At 43.9% G+C, this 20,600-nt stretch overlaps 1 protein-coding gene across 10 annotated transcripts in view; it reads right to left on the bottom strand.

Annotated features, from left to right (window-relative positions):
• The window catches only part of PPP1R13B (protein phosphatase 1 regulatory subunit 13B), an 89,993-nt gene extending 70,033 nt beyond the window's left edge, over nucleotides 1-19,960 (bottom strand). For 7 of the 10 annotated variants that reach the window (XM_027568898.2, XM_027568902.2, XM_027568903.2 and 4 more), the window contains exons 1-2: nucleotides 18,096-18,162; nucleotides 16,962-17,071 (exon numbers count right to left, since the gene is read on the bottom strand). In XM_027568898.2, the coding sequence (XP_027424699.2) occupies nucleotides 16,962-17,071; nucleotides 18,096-18,147 (162 nt within the window). In that variant the 5' untranslated portion in view covers nucleotides 18,148-18,162. Of the gene's footprint in view, nucleotides 1-16,961; nucleotides 17,072-18,095; nucleotides 18,163-18,889; nucleotides 19,163-19,727; nucleotides 19,814-19,863 lie in introns of those variants that run through there. The other 3 variants (XM_027568906.2, XM_027568907.2, XM_027568905.2) reach the window with 3 other exon arrangements.
• Between the last annotated feature and the right edge of the window lie 640 nt (nucleotides 19,961-20,600).

Below are 20,600 nucleotides of genomic sequence, written 5' to 3'. Positions count from 1 at the left end.
CACACACGGTGGAGGGAGAGAGAATTTCAAGCAGACTCCCTGCTGAGCATGGAGCCTGACATGGGGCTCAATCTCATGACCCCGAGACCATGACCTAAGCTGAAATCAAAAGTTGAACACCTGACTGAGCCACCCAGGTGCCCCCAAGTATGGACCTTTTTTTTTTAAATTTATTTATTTGACATAGAGCCAGAAAGAGAGAGCACAAGCAGGGGGAGCAGCAGGGGGAGGGAGAAGCAGGCTCCCCGCGGGGCAGGGAGCCTGATACGGAGCTTGATCCCAGCACTTGGGATCATGACCTGGGCTGAAGGCAGACGCTCAACGACTGAGCCACCCAGGCACCCCAATATTAACCTATTTTAAAGTTTGTTTATCTATCTATGTCATCTCTACATCCAGTATGGGGCTTGCACTCATGACCTTGAGATCAAGAGTTGCATGCTCTTCTGACTGAGTCAGTCAGGCACCCCTGGTATTGACATATTTTATGTATGTATGTATTTATTATGTTCAATTAGCCAATATAGTACATCATTAGTTTTTGATACTGACATATTTTAGATGTTTAAAATGAGAATAAGGTTTATAATAAGACACAACATAAAAGGACATCAACAATTTATCAATAATAAGAATAGCTATTATTTTCATGCTTACTATGTTCATGGACATACCATTTGTTTACCCATACACCATTTGATTCTCCCAACAGATGTAGAGATTCATTATAAAACCCAACATGAATGTACTCAACAGCCTAAACTGCCTCCAGGCAAAAAAAAAAAAAAATTCTTTAAAAAAAATCTTACTGCATAAAGGCTAAAAGGAAAATTTGATGCCTTCACACTCATATGAATTCACCTCTTTTATGAACCTGGCATGGGTTCATAAAGATGTGGATTCATGAAGATTCACCTGAGGTCTGGGTCTGCGTGGCTCACTCAGTTAAGCATCCGACTCAGCTCAGGTCATAATCTCGGGGTTGTGAGACTGAGTCCCACATCCATGCCCAGCATGGAGCCTGCTTAAGATTCTCTCTCCCTCTCCCCCATTCTCTCTCCCTATCTAGGAAAAAAAAATTGGTATATGATTGTCTAGTAGGTGCTGAGAGATGCTCATTCTCTTTATCATTTTACAAATGAGAAACCTGAGGTTGAGAAAGGTCCAGCAGTCATCAACTAGTCAAAAAAAAAAAAAAAAACGAAGTGTTAGTTTGATATTTGGTAAAATGTCATCTGGAAATCAACTATTCAAAAAGAAAGAAAGGAAAAGAAAGAAAGAAGGAGAAAAAAGAGAAAGGGTTCAGCACTCATCCAAGGCACCACAATTACCAGGTAGCTGAGTGCACATATGAACACAAGCCTGACTGGCTCCAAAGCCTCCACTCACCCCACACCACCACACTGCCTCCCTGGCCTTGACTGGTCCCCTACTTGCAAGCAGGCACAGAGAGCTTAAAACTAAAACAAAAGCAACAGGGGAGGTGTGGAGGGAGCAAAGGTCAGCAAGAACACTGGCTTCAGGCCCAACACATCACCAGGCAGGAAAAGCAGGGATCGTCCGGTTATGGAGAACTCCTCTCCCCTCCCTCCACCCCATAGGGTCGAGAACCGCAAGCAACTCGGTTTGGCAAATACAATTAAGTCCCAGCTCAGGACCAAGTTGAAAGCTCTGGCTGTTTCTATCCAAAGAGGAGGGAAAATGGAGTTCAGGTTGACAGATCATCTTTCCTGTAGTCTTATCATCTGCCCACACCACCACAGAATAGTTTTCTTTCCCCTCTGATCTCAAAAATGGTTAATGTATTATTGTTGGCTGAGTACTCAGGATGTTCTCACAAGGATCCATATTTTAACACAAAAATAAAATACTGTGTTTCCCTAAGGTAACATTCATACTAGTCCTATTAAAAGCATACATTTAAGCTGCAAATCTGAGATGACAGTACATAAGGGCCTCATTTTTTTTTCTTCAATAGTCACTAAAGTTGTTCAGGGAAAAAACAAAAGATAAAAAAATTTTTGGTAATTTGAGTTATTTTAGATTAAGTGACCACTTGCTTCTTAATTCTTTTGTAAGCATTCAATTAAAAGGGACAAGTTGAGAGATTTACGTTTAAGCCGTCATAAAGATCAGTCATCAAATCTTACAGCCAGAAGGAACCTCATCTAACCACCACTCTTTCCCCATTTTACAGATGAGGAAGCAGAAGCCCAGAGAAGGAAATAATTTGTCAAGGTTAATAAATCTTATGAGTAACAAAACCAAGACTGAAATCAGGTCTCTTGATTCTCAGCTCAGCAGGCTGCCTCCCTCTCAGCGGTTGATATCGTTATACTGTTTACATAATATTAAATGAGAAAGTCTGAAAAATGTCTAGTAAGAAGTCTGACATACAATATTCTCTCAAATCTAATTTAATTTCCTCCCTCTCTTATTTAAATACCTGATACTAATTTTGGGCACTGAAAAGGTTAGGAAAACCCCCAGGACTTTTAAAATTATAGAAATCAACTAAAATTAAGTTTCAAAAGAGAACCATGAAACAAAAGTGACACAGGAACACATAATCAAATGCAAACTATAAAGGGTAGCTGATCACAAAACAGACCTATAATACACCTTGAAAATATTATAAGAGGGCTCCCTAAATATCAGTGGGATCCTGGAAAACATAAGCTAAGTGACATGATTTTGTTAAAAATAAGTAAGTGCAAGGCATTCAATTGGGATGTAATTGAGGTAACCATATAATTAAGAACCAAACATGGCCACTTTGAGCGAAAAAAGAAGCTAATGAGACAGACTACCAGGACAACAGACAAAAACCAAGACCCCCCCCTTGCATATCCAGATGTTCAGGCACCCAACACAAGTCATTCCTAAGAAAAAGTACATTGTTTCACACACAACAAACTCCCAAGAGACAAGTACCACAAAGCAACAAATCTTTTAAAAATCAGGTCTAAAGAGACAACAAAAACCCACAGAATAGATTTTTTCCAGTAAGATTCATTTCAACTATCTATTTTACCGGCAAGATGAAAGGTAAACCTTATAAGATGACCTACCAACCCTACCTCAAAAAAAAGTATTGTCCTATCTTTCATCCAAAAGGAACAAGGAAAAGAACCATTTATGACACACAAGTGAAAGAGGTAGGAGCATTATTCCCATTCTACAGATGAAGCAGGGTCAAGAGAGGCTTGATAGCTTGCTCAAGGTCTGATTCTAAACCCAGGGATGACTCCAAAAGCCTCCTACACCATACTGCCCATCCATGAAAGTTCCAGGTTTCTTTTGGAATAGGCATCACAACTTGGCAGGCCACCTCTCTCCCTGCCTTCGAGATGTGGAGAACAATGTTTTTACTCTCAAGGGAGAATGAGGGGAGGGGATGGATGGAGAGGTATTCATGTGCACTTGATGCACTCAGTCCAGCTGCAGGTCTTGGCTCTTTGACCCAAAGACAGCAAAAGGTCATGGACCACAAGGACTCTGGTCCCCAGATCTGGGCTCCACATGATAACCAAGATCCTACCCTGAGGAATTAACTGACCTTGGAAATCAAACTGTAGAACCCAAATTCAACCTTCAAGGATTTTGCGGTCTTCTTCCTCCTTAGCTGCCATGTCCAGCAGTAACAGTAATGGCACCTACTTACTGACTCTATGTGCCAGACCTCATGCGTTCTCATGCATATCATTCAATCCTGCCAGGATGCTGGGAAGAAGGTTTTTGTTCTTTTTTAACTATTACCTTTATTATTTTGGGGGTGGCACATTAACATATATATATTTTTGAGAGTCTGACAATAGAGGAAATAAACAATAGACAGCCTCCCTAATAACCTGCACTTGAAACAACTGGTATATATCCTTTCAGATGTTTTCTACACCACAAAACACGTTTTCTTCTGTTCTTACAGTAAGACCACAGTAAGTAGAAAGTTGGTTTTTCAGCCAACACTGTATTTTGGGCATTTTTCCATAAGAATACACACAGTTCTACTTCACTCTTTTTTTAGGCTATATATTATTTCCTCTACATGGCTATAGCATAATTTAGAGACAGGCACTGTTCCTTTCATTTTACAAATGAGTAGATAAGGGGCGCCTGGGTGGCTCAGATGGGTGGGCATCTGCCTTTGGCTCGGATTATGATCCCAGGGTCCTGGGGTCAAGCCCCGCATTGGGCTCCCTGCTTGGCGGGGAGCCTGCTTCTCCCTCTCCCTCTACTGTTCTCCCTGCTTGTGCTCTCTCACTCTCTCTGTCAAATAAATAAAATCTTAAAACAACCACCACCACAACAACAGAGTAGATAAACTCCCACAGTTTATGTAACCTTCCTAAGGTCACATAGCCAGTTAAGTGGTAGGGTCAGGGTCGAAACCAGGCCTGATTCCACAGTCTGCATACTCAAACACTCCTGCTCCACAGCGTACCTGTTCTGTGAGTTTCCATCAGCTGGACTATGAACCCCCTGAAGACAGCACATCAGTTTTTATAAGTCTGTAGTGCCAACACTGTGTTCGCACACAATAAATGTTTATATTTGTTGTATAATTATCTGCTGAATGTCACTTGTTTTGTACTATGTTTAGCTTCCCTACTATACCACTCATATCCCTCACAGTGCCCTGGCATACAGTGGGACACAACCATATCTGTTGAAAGTACAGGTCCAACACCCAGCAGAGAATTGCCCCCCATTCTCGGCCTGGTCACTTGGCTCCTCGCCATCTCAGAACTCATGTGCGACTCAGGCTCAGAGCCCACTTGCTTCTCCTGGAGCTTTTCTAACAGAGGCCTTTCATATGGAGACCCCTCTACTCCGCTCTAACCTAACATCGTAAGAAGTCAGCACTAGAAGTTACTTGTCTGACCCCTTCTTACTTTGTAGTAATAGAGATCATAAACCATGGTTTTATACCAAACTAATAAGGCTTCAACCCACAAGAAATTGAAATTTTCAAAACAGAAGTCTAAGGCACTTAAGTATAGTTTATGCTAGGTATTACTTGGAAAGGGAGAAAAGATATGAAAGCAGTGAGATTATGCAAAGATCTACATGTCGATTTGAGTCTGAAAAAACTGAGAACCCTGAGTTTATAGTCTTGTCTTGCCTGACTCCAAGGCAGTGCAGAATTCTGACCCTGGTAATCTCTATTTTTTTAAAAAGATTTTTTACTTATTTATTTAACAGAGAGAGGCACAGCGAGAGAGGGAACACAAGCAGGGGGAGACGGAGAAGCAGGCCTCCCGTGGAGCAGGGAGCCCAAGGCGGGGCTTGATCTCAGGACCCTGGGATCGTGACCTGAGCCGAAGGCAGACGCTTAACAACTGAGCCACCTAGGCGCCCCTGACCTTGGTAATCTCTAGCACCAGATTTCTCCTCTATTAGCCAATACCTCATAAACTGCTAGAAACAGGTTCTTCTATGTACCATTGACCATAAAACTTCAGATTAGAAGACTTTAATAAGAGTTTTTGCATAATAAAAAAGCTGGCAAAAAACCCACAAAAGTTTTTTCCATTAAATTTAGTCACAGAACTTAGCTACTTTGACTTACTACCAAAAGCAACGGGCAGCTACTATTACTGCTACTATAAAAACATCCCATTTTCTCCTCCCAGTTACCCAATATAAGCCTTAGGATCTAATTACTAGCAACTCCCCAAAAGGAATATCAGACGCCCGCTGGACTGTAAGGTATTTTCTATTAACAGTGGTATATGAGGATCTGTCCAATTTGTGAGGCCAACAACCACATAACGAGATTAGAATTGGGCTCTCAGGTTGGCTTGCTTTACTGTAAGACACTGCAGTAGAAGAGGCACAAGAAGTCAAATCCCATCTTGTGAAGCAAAGTGCTACTCTGTATAGCACACAAATTGGACACATTTACAGAATCACTCATTCATTCATTTAGGGCATTTTACAGGCCCAATCTGGCCCCGGGACAGGGTCAGGGCACACACAGCCAACACCTCCACTGTCAATGAACTTGGAGCTGAGACAGAAGAGACAGCAGGAAACTATAGTGGGGAAACGGCAGAGCGACATGAGATCCCATGGAAAGGCTGCCTGATCCAGATGCCAGCATCAGGAAATACTTCCCAAAAGAAGCAACATGTAGGCTGAGACCAAGGAGTCTGCCGTGGAGAGGAGTGGAGAATGGGTATGAGAGCCAGGAGATGGGCAGACTGTGTTCTACATAGAGAGAATCTGTTCAACTGTCCCACAGACTGCGCAGGAGGGTAGGACGTCAATCAATGACAGATGAAAACAGCTGTGATTAAGGAACCCCCCCCCCCCAATCAGGCACTGTTTTCTTCTATCCAGAAACTTGACATTTAAATACCCATACCATAATTTGGTTATGTTTCCAGTTGTGCCTTACTCTAGAAGGTGATAAAGGACCTCCTCTTAAATGTCTTCCACTTTCTAAACAATGATCTTTTCGTATTTTGGTTTTACTTTTGTTAACCTTCCACTCTATTTACAAATAATAGTAATAAGGTAAAACTCTCAAAATAATCCAGTTACAACAGACCAATGGAAAAAAATTAGAACTAGGTAGTCTCCCCAGATATAACAGGGCTGATGAAGTATAGTATTTCCGAGAGAATTATAACAGTACTAAAACCATTCTTTCACATTTTCTTAATTTTAATTATAATCCTAAGATTATTTATTAATTACACTATTTCTGTGGTTGTTAAGCAGCCTCAATGTTGCAGCAAACAGGAAAGTTACTCAGACATCAATTAGAAAATATTCTCACCAAACTGCAATTCACATTTTTTCCCTTCACTGTGAAAACCTGTTAAATGCCTATCTGAAGTTAAGCAGTCTCCAAAACAAGAATGTCTTTAAAATGTACTGAATCGAAATCATTTAACATTTTGGAGAAAATAAACATTTTGGGGATAACAGCACACACCTATACCGCTTAGTATACACTAGGCACTGTTGTATACAGACGAGCCTATTTAGTGCTCACAAAGCCCAATGACGTAGGTACTACTATGACTCCAATTTTACAGATGAGGACACTGAGACACAGGCACATTAAGTAACTTGTCCAAGATCACACAGGTAGGAAATGAGACAGCTGAGATTCAGAGCCAGACCGTCTGCCCTCAAATCCATGCTAACTACTGCATTATATTGCCTCTCAATAGTTTTTCAAATATAAAACCAAAAATTCGTAAATAAAAATTACTATAATAAAACACCAGCCACCTATAATCCTTGAGGTATGTTTTGAATGATAGCACTCTATGAGTAGTTGAGGGTCTAGTCCCTTTGAGCCAAAATCTGACACCGTGCCTGTCCATGAAATGGCCACACCAGCCACACACACAGCTACTGAGAACTTGAAAAGTGACTAGTCCGAAATGAAATGTGCTGGATGTGTAAAATATGTTCTGAATTTGAAAGGCTCTGTATGAAAAAAGAATGTAAAGTATCTCACTAATAAGGTTTTAATATTAACTACATACTTACATAATTTTGGATATAATGAGTTAAAATATATTATTAAAATTAATATCACTTGTTTCTTTACACTTTTTTAATGTGGGTACTAGAAATTTAAAAATTGCTTTGTGGCTCCCATTATGTTTCTATTGGACAGAGCTCACCTAAAATGTATCCAGCCGCTGTCTACATCACTGATATTATTTACTCTTTTCTTGATGACTCAGTCATCAGGAGGAACTTTAACCACCACCCTGTGTGTAATCTGTAATCTGTAATTGTGCTATCTTTGGTGTTGACTGAGGTCAGGCTGCCCACTCTCAGACCACAACCTTAGGTTATGCTTAAAGTGTGTCTTTCTATGGTTTCCAGCAGTCTGTCTGCCCACAACTACACCCCCCCAGCAACCTCAGAAAAGCGTCTGAAGACTGAGAAGCCAGGTACATCAGGGTTGTGCAACAAGCAAGAGTGAAGGAAGGCCTGAAGAGGGTCTCCCACACATTGGCTTCAACGCTAGATTCTTTCACGACTATTTTGACTGTGCAGGGGCCCTTTTCTGCCTTGACTACCTGCCTCCCATAGATTCTAGACACCTGGTACCCACTTTAACTTAGATTGGAGCACTTTACAACTCAGCTTAAAATCCTGCAACAGTAGTTTCAGCTTGAGAAGATGAGTACATTCTGAAGACAGATGGTGGTGATGGTTGCTCAACACTGAACATACTTAGTGCCACAGAACTATACACTTAAACACGGTTAAAATGGTACATTTTATGTTACGTACATTTTACCGCAATTAAAAAAAAAAACCCTCAACAGTTTCATATCTTCCTTAGGATCAAGTTCAAACTCTTATGCAAGTGACACACGGCCCCCTGAATCTGACCCGTACCTACCTTTCTAGCCTCCCTCGTTTCAACCGGCCTCATGCTCCACGCCATCTCCCTCAGCACACCATGCAGACTCAGATCTCAACGCCTTGCACACGTTAAACTCTCTACCTAAAAGTCTTTCCCCGTCATCTCTGCCCTTCTCCCTCATCTGTGGAAATTCCACTCAAACGTCACCTCTTCTCTGAAAATCCCCCCAACATCCTGAGGTTGCGAGGACTCCTCTTGCCACTGTGCTCCGCTGTCCCTTGTACTCTCCCACTCTTAGAGTTTTATCTTTCTGGAATGGCATTTTTGTTGACTTGACTGCTGCCCACTGTGAGCTCACGGAGAGCCGGCCTGTGCGCGGCCCTGACACAGAGCCAGCGTATAAGTGACGCGCCCTAAACGCTTGCTGAAGCCATTCAGTAAACAAGTACTTACTGAACGCCTATCAGAGGTACTGGGGATACTGCAGTGGAAAAAGAAACAAAACCCTGCTTGCCTGGAGACTCTACAAATAAATGCCAGGTGGACATAAGTACTATAAAGAGAAATAAAGCAATGTAAGGGGAAGGGCATTTTACATGAGATGGACTGGAAGGTGCCCTTTAAGTAAAGACCAGAAAGGGGTAACTTTTCAGCTCACTGGCAGAACACTGAGTGAACTGAATCTTCTCCTGGTTCTAAACTGTGGTCTAGAAAACAGAAGGTACTGGAAAGAGAAGGTAAACTTTAATTTCCAAGAAAAGCGAACCATTCAACCCCTCTCCTAGCAACTTGATAGATTTTGCCATTACTACCTACTTCTCTCAGCATGAAGAACATAAGCATTCTACCTCAGTGGGATAAAGTGCACTTAGGGTCCTTTTCTGACTGAATCCCGCCCACCATGAAGCCTTATGGTTGCTAGAGAAAACTTAAGAGAACATTTATTGAGTACTTATTCTGTATGTTAACAGAATACTCTAAGCATTTGACAATCCTCACAACGGCTTTTTGAAATATCCTGTTATTAAACTCACTTTAAAGAGGAAAATAAGGCATGAAGAGGTTAAATAATCTGTCCGAAGTCATGGACTAGCAAGTGGCAAAGCTAGAATGTGAAACCTTGGCTCTAGAGTCTGAGCTGATAACCACTATGCTATCCATTTCACATGTATTTCCCATCACAAAATACTCTCTGTTCCTACTGTTGGGTTTGTTTTCTTGTTGATCCTAAAATTGTCAAATTTTACTTCATCTTTCTTCACATCTTGACCAAACCTCGTTTTTCATTTCCAGTTCTACCACAAAAATCTGTCTATATGTTGATCATTGTGAGGTTATTTACTAATTTTATTTTCAAGACTTCCATTAAAAATATAAACCTACACTAGAGTAAAAAAGCAGAATACAAACTATCAATACAAAGACACAGATCATAATGCTATACAAAGTGTGCATGTAGTCTTCCAGGTGCTGAGAGCACAAGATGGAGGAGGTCAGGCCAACCCCCGCCCCAGATAGTGGGGCCTTAGGGTGGGGCGGGCTGCCTGACAATTACAAGGCACAATGTGTGTGGTATGCCACAGATGCCCAGGCAGCAATCTAGAATGCCTAAACCACAACATTAAAAACAACTTAATATAGGGCAAGTGATTTTTTTTTACTTGATATGTTGATTTCACCCTAAGATTTAAGAGTAACCTCTTTTGATATAGCAGGCATCTCAAGCTCAATACAACCAAAATAAAACTCAATGGTTCCCTTAAACCTTGAAAACCTATTCCTTCTCAAGTGGTCTCTGTCTTAAAGGAAAGACAAGCCTGGCTGCTGAAGCAATAAACCTGTTATCCTCAACTCCAGCCACTGGACTTCCTTCCTGTCTCTCTCAACCACACACATGCTTACACGTATGCACACAGGCAATCACACACTCCATCAGATCTATTTTACCTCTTGACTGGATCCTTCTCTTCTGCAGGTCAAGGCTGGCTTCCACCAACTGGTCTCCTAACTGCTCTTCCTGTTTCTTTTTAATCTCCCTTACTCCACAGTCCATTCTCTCTGACTTCAGAATTATCCCTCTTTCATACAAATCTGATCACATCATTCCACTTTTTTAAATGTTTGGTGGTTTCTGATCACCCACAGGATCAAGTGTGAACCCCATTACATCACACACACACCTCTTCATAATGGGGTCCAACACTACTTTCCACATCACATCTTCTTTCATTCAACAAATTGTCCCTGAATACCAAATGTGTGATCAGTCACTGGGATAGGCACTGGTGGTAAATGGCAAATAAAAAGAGGCAGCTTTTGCCCTCATGAAACTTACAGTCTAGGACAAGAACAGACTTTAAGCAGTCACATAAACGAATGTTTAAGACTACAACTATGGCAAGTACCACAAAGACACATCAGGCAGTGTTCTGAATTAGATAATGGCGATGGTTAGACCACCTTATGATGATGCTAAAAACCACTGAATTGTATAGGTTAAGAGGTGAATTTATGGTATACAAATTATAGCTTAAAGGAAAAGATGCACCAGGTTGCATACCTCTACTGATTGATTTGGCCAAGGCAAAGATGGTGAAAGCTTCCCAGGGGAAATGAAACTTCACAAATAACATTTACTGAGCATTTACTACACAACAGGCACCTTTCACTGTAATAATCAACCGGACCCTCCTGACCATCCTATAAAGTTGCTATTATTATCTTCAGTTTAAGAACTGACGGTCCAAATAACTTTACCCAAGTCAGAGAGCCAAATGGCAATGACAGAATCCACACTTAGGCCAACTGACACCAAGACCCACATTCTTACCTGCTATACCCAGGCAATGCCTACTATTCAGAACTTACGATATAAAAAATTAATCATTGTTTCATTTCTTCCAATAGAAATTTCTCATATCTTTTGTCTTTAAAATAGCTTATATGAGGGGTGCCTGGGTGGCTTAGTCAGTTAAGCGTCTGACTCTTGATTTCAGGCCAGGTCATGATCTCAGGGTCTTGAGATCAAGCCTGGTGTCGGGATCCTCACTCAGCAGGAAATCTGCTTGGGATTCTTTCCCCCTCCCCCTGCTCACACATACAGTCTCCCAAATAAATTTTAAAAATCTTTTAAAAAAAGAAGCCTAAATGAATAAACTGTAAAGTCCTACAAGATCCTCAACTGCCCCACCATCTCCCCCTCTCTCTGCCTCACACACTCTGCTCTAGCCAGGCACACAAGCCTCCTTTTGTTTCTCCAGTATGCTGGGCATGGTCCTACCACAGGACCTTGACATCTGCTTGTGCTGTGATGATTACAATCATGACATAAATTTTAAATCACGATTCTGCCAGGACGCCTGGGGGGCTCAGTCGTTAAGCGTCTGCCTTCGGCTCAGGTCATGGTCCCAGGGTGCTGGGATCGAGCCCCGCATCGGGCTCCCTGCTCAGCGGGAAGCCTGCTTCCCCTCTCCCACTCCCCCTGCTTGTGTTCCTTCTCTTGCTGTGTCTCTCTCTAATAAATAAAATCTTTAAAAAAAATAAAAAATAAATCATGATTCTGCCAAAACTTCAGTTAACATTTCTGTAGCTATACTAACAATAGTACTAGCAAGATACTGTACTGAACTATACACTAATATTTTGAACGTCATTAATTTTAAAACAATCTCATTTTCCCAGTCTTTTACTGTTCTACATGATGTCATCGTGCAAAGATTTTTATTTTACAAAATTCAGTAACAGTAGCTTTTGCTTATCAATTAGTATGAACAACAATCATACAGCTACATTTGCAGTGAAATAAAACAAAGCAATTAAGCCAAGAAAGTGTCACAATAGAACTTGATTACCACCATTCCTAAGTTCATCCCTAGAACCACAGTTTGTGAAATAACTATGGCAGCAACACTTCAGGCCACCAAAATACCACCAAATTTTGCTGAAAACTATTGCCCATCTGTGCAAACACACACAAAAATACATGTTCACAGGACACTTGGGTGGCTCAGTCAGTTAAAGCTTCTGCCTTTGGCTCGGGTCATGGTCCCAGGGTCCTGGGACCGAGTCCTGCATCTGGCTCCTTGCTCAGCGAGGAGCCTCTTCTCCCTCTGCCTGCCACTACCCCTGCTTTGTTCTCTCTCTCTCTCTCTCTGATGAATAATAATAAAAAAAAAAATACATGTTCACAACCAGTTATATAACTTCAGTACAATAACACGATGACAATTTAAGTTCCTACCATGCTAAAAATCCTAAGTAACTCTTAAACATATATTTTGGCACAGACGGTTCAAAGTGGGTGCTGAGAAAGGAAAATTACATTTACATTCAAATCAGAGTTGTCCCCAAACTCAAGATGATGAAAACTACCACTTTTTATCAAAAAGTTTTACCTTGGTAACACCAAAAAAATCCCAAATAATCTAATTAAGAATGGGCAGAAGATATGAACAGACATTTCTCCAAAGAAGACATACAGACAGCCAACATGGAAAGATGCTCAGCATCACTCAGCATCAGGGAAATGCCAATCCAAACCACAGTGAGATATCACCTCATACCGGGCAGAATGGCAGAATGGCTAAAATCAAAAACACAAGAAACAAGAAGTGTTGGCGAGGATGTTAAGAAAAAGGAAACCTCAAACACTGTTGGTGGGAATGCAAACAGGGCAGCCACTCTGGAAAACACTATGGAGGTTCCTCAAAAAATTAAAAATGGAATTACCATATGATCCAATAATTCTACTACTATTTACCCAAAGAATATGGAAACACTAATTTGAAAAGATGTATGCACTCCTATGTTTACTTCAGCATTATCTACAACAGCCAAATCATGGAAGCAGTCCAAGTGTCCATCAACAGATGAATGGATAAAGAAGATGCAGTACACATACACACCGGAATATTGCTTGGCCAGAAAAAAATGAAATCTTGCCATTTGCAACAAAATGGATAGAGCCAGAGGATATAATGCTAAGTGAAATAAGTCAGTCAGAGAAACAAATACTATATGATTTCACTCATATGTGGAATTTAAGAAACAAAACAAAGGAACAAAGAAAAAAAGAGACAAACCAAGAAACAGACTCTTAACTATAGAGAACACACTGATGGTTACCAGAGGGAGGTGGTGAATAAAATGGGTGAAGGATTAAAAGTATACTTATGATGAACACTGAGTAATGTATAGAATTGTTGACTCACTATATTGTACACCTGAAACTAATATAACACTGTATTTTAACTATACTGGAATTTAAAAAAAATTCACCTCAGGATTCTTTTAAATATTAAGCTCTGTCTGAGCTGAGCATAACGGGAAAAATTTCACCAAACTCAATTCATTAACACCCCCAACAAAATGCTGTGACTACAACAAACTTCCCTAAGTGACTGACACAAAGGATAAGAGCAAAGGCTTTGAGTCAGCTTGTTTGTTTTCAAACCTTGTTTTACCACTTATTAGCTGGAGGACCTCAGCCAAGTTTCTTTACCTCTTGAGCCTCAGTTCTCCATAAAAACAAAGACACCGCCACAAAACCTATGACACAGTGCCTCAGCAGATGACAAATGCCATAAATACTATTACCAACTGAGCTATAGGAAGAAGTTAAATAGCTGCCACTTTATGGCTGCACTTAATACTGTAGCCTTTAGAAGAGCTGTCCACAAAGACAATTTTTAAGTTCAATAAAGCTGTAGTAATACAAGTTTTTATATACACGTCTTTGTATGACCAAGGCTTTGCTTTTCCTTTTATGAATTTCTGGGCAATCTAAAGGCTAGAATTATTTTAATGACAATATTATGCCTGTAATTTTTGTTTTAAAGAAACTAGAGTTCGTTCTCTCACAAATATAAATAAATAAAATCTTTAAAAAGCGGGGGGGGTGGGGAACCTGGGTGGCTCAGTTGGTTAAGCGTCTGCCTACGGCTCAGGTCATGATCCCAGAGTCCTGGGCTCGAGCCCCACATCGGGCTCCCTGCTCAGCCAGGAGTCTGCTTCTCCCTCTGCCTTCCCCCACCCCACCCTCTCTCTCTCTCTTGCAAAAATAAAATCTTTAAAAAAAAATAAAGAAACTAGAGTTAAAAAATCTTCTCAGGCGCCTGGGTGGCTCAGAAGGTTGGGCGTCTGCCTTCGGCTCAGGTCATGATCCCAGGGTCCTGGGATCGAGTCCCGCATCGGGCTCCCTGTTCCTTGGGAGCCTGCTTCTCCCTCTGCTTCTCTCTCTCTCTCTCTCTCTCTCTCCCCCTCTCTCATGAATAAATAAATAAAATTAAAAAAAAAATCTTCTCCAGTCTTCAGGGTTTTGTTTACTGAATTAGGCTACAATTCAAGCCTATCAAGTGACTAAATTATTAATTCACAATAATAGTGAACACCTACTGAACTCTTATCTCCTCTATGATACAAAGATACTTGGGCAGTGAACAAGTTTACTATCAGGCTGTCAAAACAAGTATCAGGCTGCCTCAACCTCTGATTGTAGCCTGATTACTGCCCTTCATGAAAGTATCTGCTATGTATGAACTGCCGGACCAACCATAAACAGTTGGAAATCACCAAGACCAACTCATTTCACAGGTGAGAAACTGAAGCCCAAAGAAATTAAGTCCAAAGGTCACAAGGTTACTAACAAGGGGGACTAGAAACTAAATCTCCCTACTTCTACTTTATTGTATCATTACTGGACAGTTGCTGGTTTAAAAAAAGAAAGACCTATTCTAGTACCTCAAATTTTTTTTGTACATAGTTGGGAAGAAAGTGAATATCTGAAATAAGTGAATGTTTGTTTAATGAGAGCTAAATGTTAAGCACAAATTAATTTAACCCCTAGCCTATCATGAATATGTTGAAAGGGCTCCTAGGACAGAAAGGAATGGAATCAACTAGTCATACTGGGTGGTATCCATGTCAGGTAAGGAGTCACTACTAACAAGACCAAAACACTACCACTAGCATACCTTTCTTATGAATGAAACACACTTTAGAACCACCGAACTTCCTCTACTCACATCAACATTCCTTTGGAAGAGAAAAAAGTATCCTTAACGCCATTCCCCAGATATATATTTCACCTTTGCACAAGAAGTTTTACCAGCTGCAAAATGCTCATTCTCTTTTGAAAAGAAAGATGCTGACCAATGAGCAAGGCAGTTTTCATACTTTTAATGTTCTGAATCAGGCTATTTTTACTAATATTCTTATTTCTATCAAAGTTATTTAGGTGTGGCCTAAATGCCTTCAGGTCCAGATCTTAGGGAGGAGCAAACGAGTAATCTTTAAAGTATAGCCCATTTTCTTCTTGGGAAAACATTGTTAAAATGTCATCCACTGACAAAAAGGTGAATGACTACAGACACTAGAATGCAATACTATTTTAATAAGGGAAAATTCCGAAATGTAACTTTATTTTTCTTTAAGATTTTATTTGTTTACCCGACACAGAGAGAGACACAGCAAGAGAGGGAACACAAGCAGGGGGAGTGGAAGAGGGAGAAGCAGGCTTCCCGCGGAGCAGGGAGCCTGATGCGGGGCTCGATCCCAGGACCCTGAGATCATGACCTGAGCTGAAGGCAGACGCTTAACAACTGAGCCACCCAGGCGCCCCCCAAAATATAACTTTGTTTAAAAGTGGATAGTCACAGGGCACCTGGGTGGCTCAGTTAACTGACCGACTCTTGATCTCAGGGTTGAGTTCAAGCCCCACATTGGGCTCCATGCGTGGAGCGCACTTAAAAGAAAAAAAAAAGTAAATAGTCACGGAACTTCCCATAACAGGAAAATTGAAGACTTCTACAAAGACTTTACTGTGTCAGATGAAAACGTGGCAGGATACTCCCATTTATACCCAACAGCTGAGAGACTGGGTGCTATGGTAAACCATCTGATCAATTAAGTTACCACAGACACTACACACTAACTGCCAATTCTCAAATAACTAAAATATATTCTAAACCTGTGTTGCCCAATATGGTAGCCACTAACCACGTGTGGTTATTGAGCACTTGAAATGTGCTAAACTGAGGTGTACTATAAACGTAAACTTCACCAGATTCACACTGGATTTAAATGACTTAGTGTATAAAAAAAAAAAAAAGGTAAAATATCACATTAGTAAACTTTTCATGTTGATTACATGTTAAAATAATACTGATATATTGAGTTAATAAAAGACATTACTAAAATATCACCTTTTCATGTAGTTCCTAGAAAATTTAAAATCACATTTGTGTGGCTCACATTATATTCCTATTAAAAAGTACTGCTCTGTACGAAGTATGCAAAATATGATCCAATCTTTCTCTGATGATTCATCATGATGATGAACACCAACTATACAATAAAGAAAAATCTTATTTATATCTTGGATACATGGTTTAAGATAGGACCAAGAAAGAATGGCATGTACCTTAGAACTTGATTAAATCTACAACCAGCCCTGTGTTAATAGAAGAAGGACTCAATCCTACAAGTAGTATTTTTTAGGATCAAGAAGGAAGTACAGACCTAAAGACCACAAAAGAGAGACTAAGAGAAATACCATCTGTTTCTAGAAGGCATTTCAAAACAAAAGCAGTGTGTTTTAAATAGTTAATAAACTTACCTGTTCTGTTAAAAGTAGTATTTGATTATTCTGAGTATCATGAAGAAATTTCCCAACTGCCAGGTAAGCAAACTTCTTAAAAAAGAAACCTGATAAGGAGACTAGAAACTCTACCCATGTGGAATAGAGGGAAAACATCTGAGTGTACCATATGGAAAATGTAAGCCAGGTTCCATAACAGGGCATTTATAATTAAACATTACACAATGATCAAACCAATCAAAATTTTATACATATCCTTCAATATTACTGTAGTATATCGTGAAATCAACTATAACATTATTTAACTAACACTGCTTTCAAAATTCCAAGACACTATAATGCCTTTTCCAAATCTAACCAGTGAGAATTAGGGAGGGAACAGCTTCCAAATGCCTTATCTTGCAGAGGTTAAAATTAGAAATTGACCATTCAGAGCCATATCAACAATAATAAGTATTTGCATGGCATTCTGTTTGACAAGCACTTTTGGACACAATCCTTTTTGATCCTCAGGACAGCCCTCAGACACTGGTATGTTTTTATTCCTACTTCAGAGGTAATTCCAGGCTTGAGACCTTGACTTGTTCAAGGTCACATAGCTAAAAAGTAGCAGAACCAGCACTCCACTCTGGATCTTCTGATACTCATCCAATTCTCTTTCCATTACAAGACATTCATTTAAAAGCCAAATGTTTAGATACTCGACAAGCCCTGATGCCAAAGAAGGATCTAAGGATCAATGAGGTCAAAGCTTAAGAATCTGTAAACATGATGTGCTGGAATGGGTTCAAAAAGGGGAGAAGAGATTATCAAGAGGCAGGAAATGACTTGAAAGATCGGGGGGGGGGGGGGGGGGGGGGGATTCTAATCTCAATGTCCTTGAGTGCAGCATCGCAGAAGAGCAGTACTCAAGCAGAAAACGCAGAGAAACGGCGCTTTCCTTCAGGAACGTGATTTCCAGTGTAGAATTTGTAGGTTAAAGCAATGCTTTTGTTGTTACTTTACTATAAACGTGTTTGAGAATTTTACTTAAAATAAAGGCACTCGGAAGACCAAGACATCCAACTGGGTACCACCAGTCCTACATTTTTTCGTAAGTCATGAACCACCTCACAAAAATCCAGATGAGAAAAATGGTAATTCAGCACGCACCGCGATTCAGCCTGTAGGTAAAGGCAATGGCAAATCTTTCAGGAGAACGCATCCTTGAGGACAGGACAAAGGCGGCACTACCACAAACGAACCTCCTTCCACCTCCAGATCGCAGTGACAACAGGCCGGTTAAAGCAAAATGTACAAATCTCCAAGACACGGTAAAAAGGAATTCCTAAGATGGCTCTCTCAACCCATTCCCCATGTAAATTCCTAAATACAACAGAATTTCAGAGTCAGGGAAGGGCTAAGGAGATACGTGGGGTTCCCAGCGTGGGAAGCCCACACGCGGGTGTGCACACCGCCGGCTCCCAACGCAAGCCCAGCAAACTGCAGGCGGGGGGTTACGGGGGCGCCGCGAGACCCCGAAACCGAGCGGGCGCCAAACGACACCCCCAGTCCGAACACCCGCCAGGACGGATGGAAAAATGACTGGCTCCAATTTCATCTCCGGCTTCCCCTCCCGGGCAGCCCCCAACTAGGGAGGATCGGCAGGAAGGGCCGAGCCGGCCCCGGAGGGGGGGGTGCGGGCGGAGGTGGGGGACCGGCGCGACCCTCGCCCCGGCCCCCGGCCCCCCGGCCCCGGCCCCCGATCCCCGGCCCCCGGTCCGGCCCGCGCTGACAGCCCCGGCGCCGCCCCCACCTGCCCGCCCGGGGGGCGCCGGGGCCGGGCGCGCCCGCCAGGCCACTTCCTTCCCCGCCCGGCCTCGCGCGGGGCCCGGGGGCGGGGAGCCGCGGGAGGAAGGAGGCTTGGCCGGCCGCCCACGGAGGAAGCCGCCGCCGCCCGCACCCACCGGCATCATCTCGGCGCGGGTCCGCGGCGCCCTCGGCCGCCTGACAGGACGCTCGGCGCCGCGCCGCGCCCGCCGCTCCGGCCGTCCTCGCAGGCCGCGCACCCGCCGCCGCGCTCTCGGGCCCTCAGCGGCGAGGCGGCGGCTGCGGCGGGCTGCGGAGCCTGACCGGCCCTGTCGCGGCCGCCACCGCGCTGCGTCGCTGTCCCGGGACCGGCCGCCGCAGCCGCCACCGCCGCCGCCTCCGCCCGACCGCCTCGCGCAGCCGGCCCTCGGGCTCTCCACTCAGCCCCCGCAGGCTCCGCCCCCAGCCCGTCGCCCCACACGGGGCCAGCCGCCCCCTCCGATTGGCTCGGCGGAGCCGGGGGCGGGGCCGGGGGGGGCCGGAGCTTCCCGGCCCCGCCCCCCAGCCGCTCTCGCGGCAGCCAGGTGCGAGCGCGCCCGTGCGCGTCCGCGCTCCCGCGGCCGGGCGCGCTGCGGACGCCTCGCCGCTGCCCCGCCCCGCGCGCGACCGAGAGCACGGGTTCTCCGAGACCTCGGGAATGGGAAAACGGAGGCCGGAAGAGGGCAGGGCCCGGGCGCGGCTCCGCAGCGAGTCACGCCAGGGCCGGGACTCGAACCTTGGGCTCCGGGCGGCCGCCGGGGGGGCGGGGCGCATCCCGCGGCGACGGCGCGCGCCCGCGTCTGACAGCGGCCTGACCCCGGGCTCCCCGCGCCGGGTGGGGCTGTAGCGAGGGACCGGGTCGGAGGGGCGTGGTGCGCCCCAAACCATCCACGTGACCCGGCTCGGGGCGCTCGGGATAGACCCCGGAACCCGCCCTGCGCCCCGGCCCCGGGGCACCTGATCCGCCGTCCGCCACTGCGTCTTACGCGGCCCGCGGCACCCTGCTCCAGCCGCCCTTCCTGGTCTCGTGTCCGCTCTCCAGCCGCGGCCCTTCACACCGGCGATACCCCCGGCTTCGAACGCCTGTGCCCACCTGTGCCAGCGTCCTTGGTGCGCGAACGACCCGGGTTAGAGCCCAGGCCCCGTCTGTAGGGACCAGATCTCTTCCTACAGCCTTGTGTCCCGTGACACCTCCCGCTCTGGCCTGAGTGACGGAGACCCGGGCCACGTGTCCAGAGCCCATCACAGGGCATGGCACAGAGTGTAGTAAAGGCCGCAGAAAGGGCAGTCACCCTTCCTGTGCTCGCCACACTGTGCCATTCATTTGAACCGTGACTGGGAGAGATTGTGTCTGATGCCCTCCGCACGCAGCGCTGAAACTTCCACGAGCACCCTGAACACGGAGGTCTGTTTATGGCCCCAAACACCAAAGGCCATAAACCACCCTGGGAAGGGCCCAGCTTCTTGGAGACGGCAGCAGGCGGTCGGGGTCCATCTCTCTTAGGCTGTCCTGTCCTCTGAGAGGCTCAAGGCCTGTAGGTGGGGCTGGGGGGCAGGAGGGAGGCCAGGGAGTAAGCACTGTTCTCTTCATGGAAAGCCACCCCTGGTCTTCAGAGGCCACAGGGGTTGGTGTTTAAGAGTGTAGACTTTCCAGTTAGACAGACATCTTCTGCCACGCTCTCACTGCATGGTCCTGGACAAGCTACATCTCTGTATCTTAATTTACCCATCCCTATAATGGGGGATTACAGAAATAATAGTGGCTGCCTCATGGAATTTGGGGAGGTTCAGACATGATGTCTGAAAAGCTCCTAGCACAGTTTGTGGTAC

Source organism: Zalophus californianus, chromosome 6 (genome assembly GCF_009762305.2).
Source record: "Zalophus californianus isolate mZalCal1 chromosome 6, mZalCal1.pri.v2, whole genome shotgun sequence".
Classification (NCBI taxonomy): domain Eukaryota; kingdom Metazoa; phylum Chordata; class Mammalia; order Carnivora; family Otariidae; genus Zalophus; species Zalophus californianus.
The sequence above is the reverse complement of the archived record's forward strand: the minus strand, read 5'-3'. Positions and strand labels throughout refer to the sequence as shown.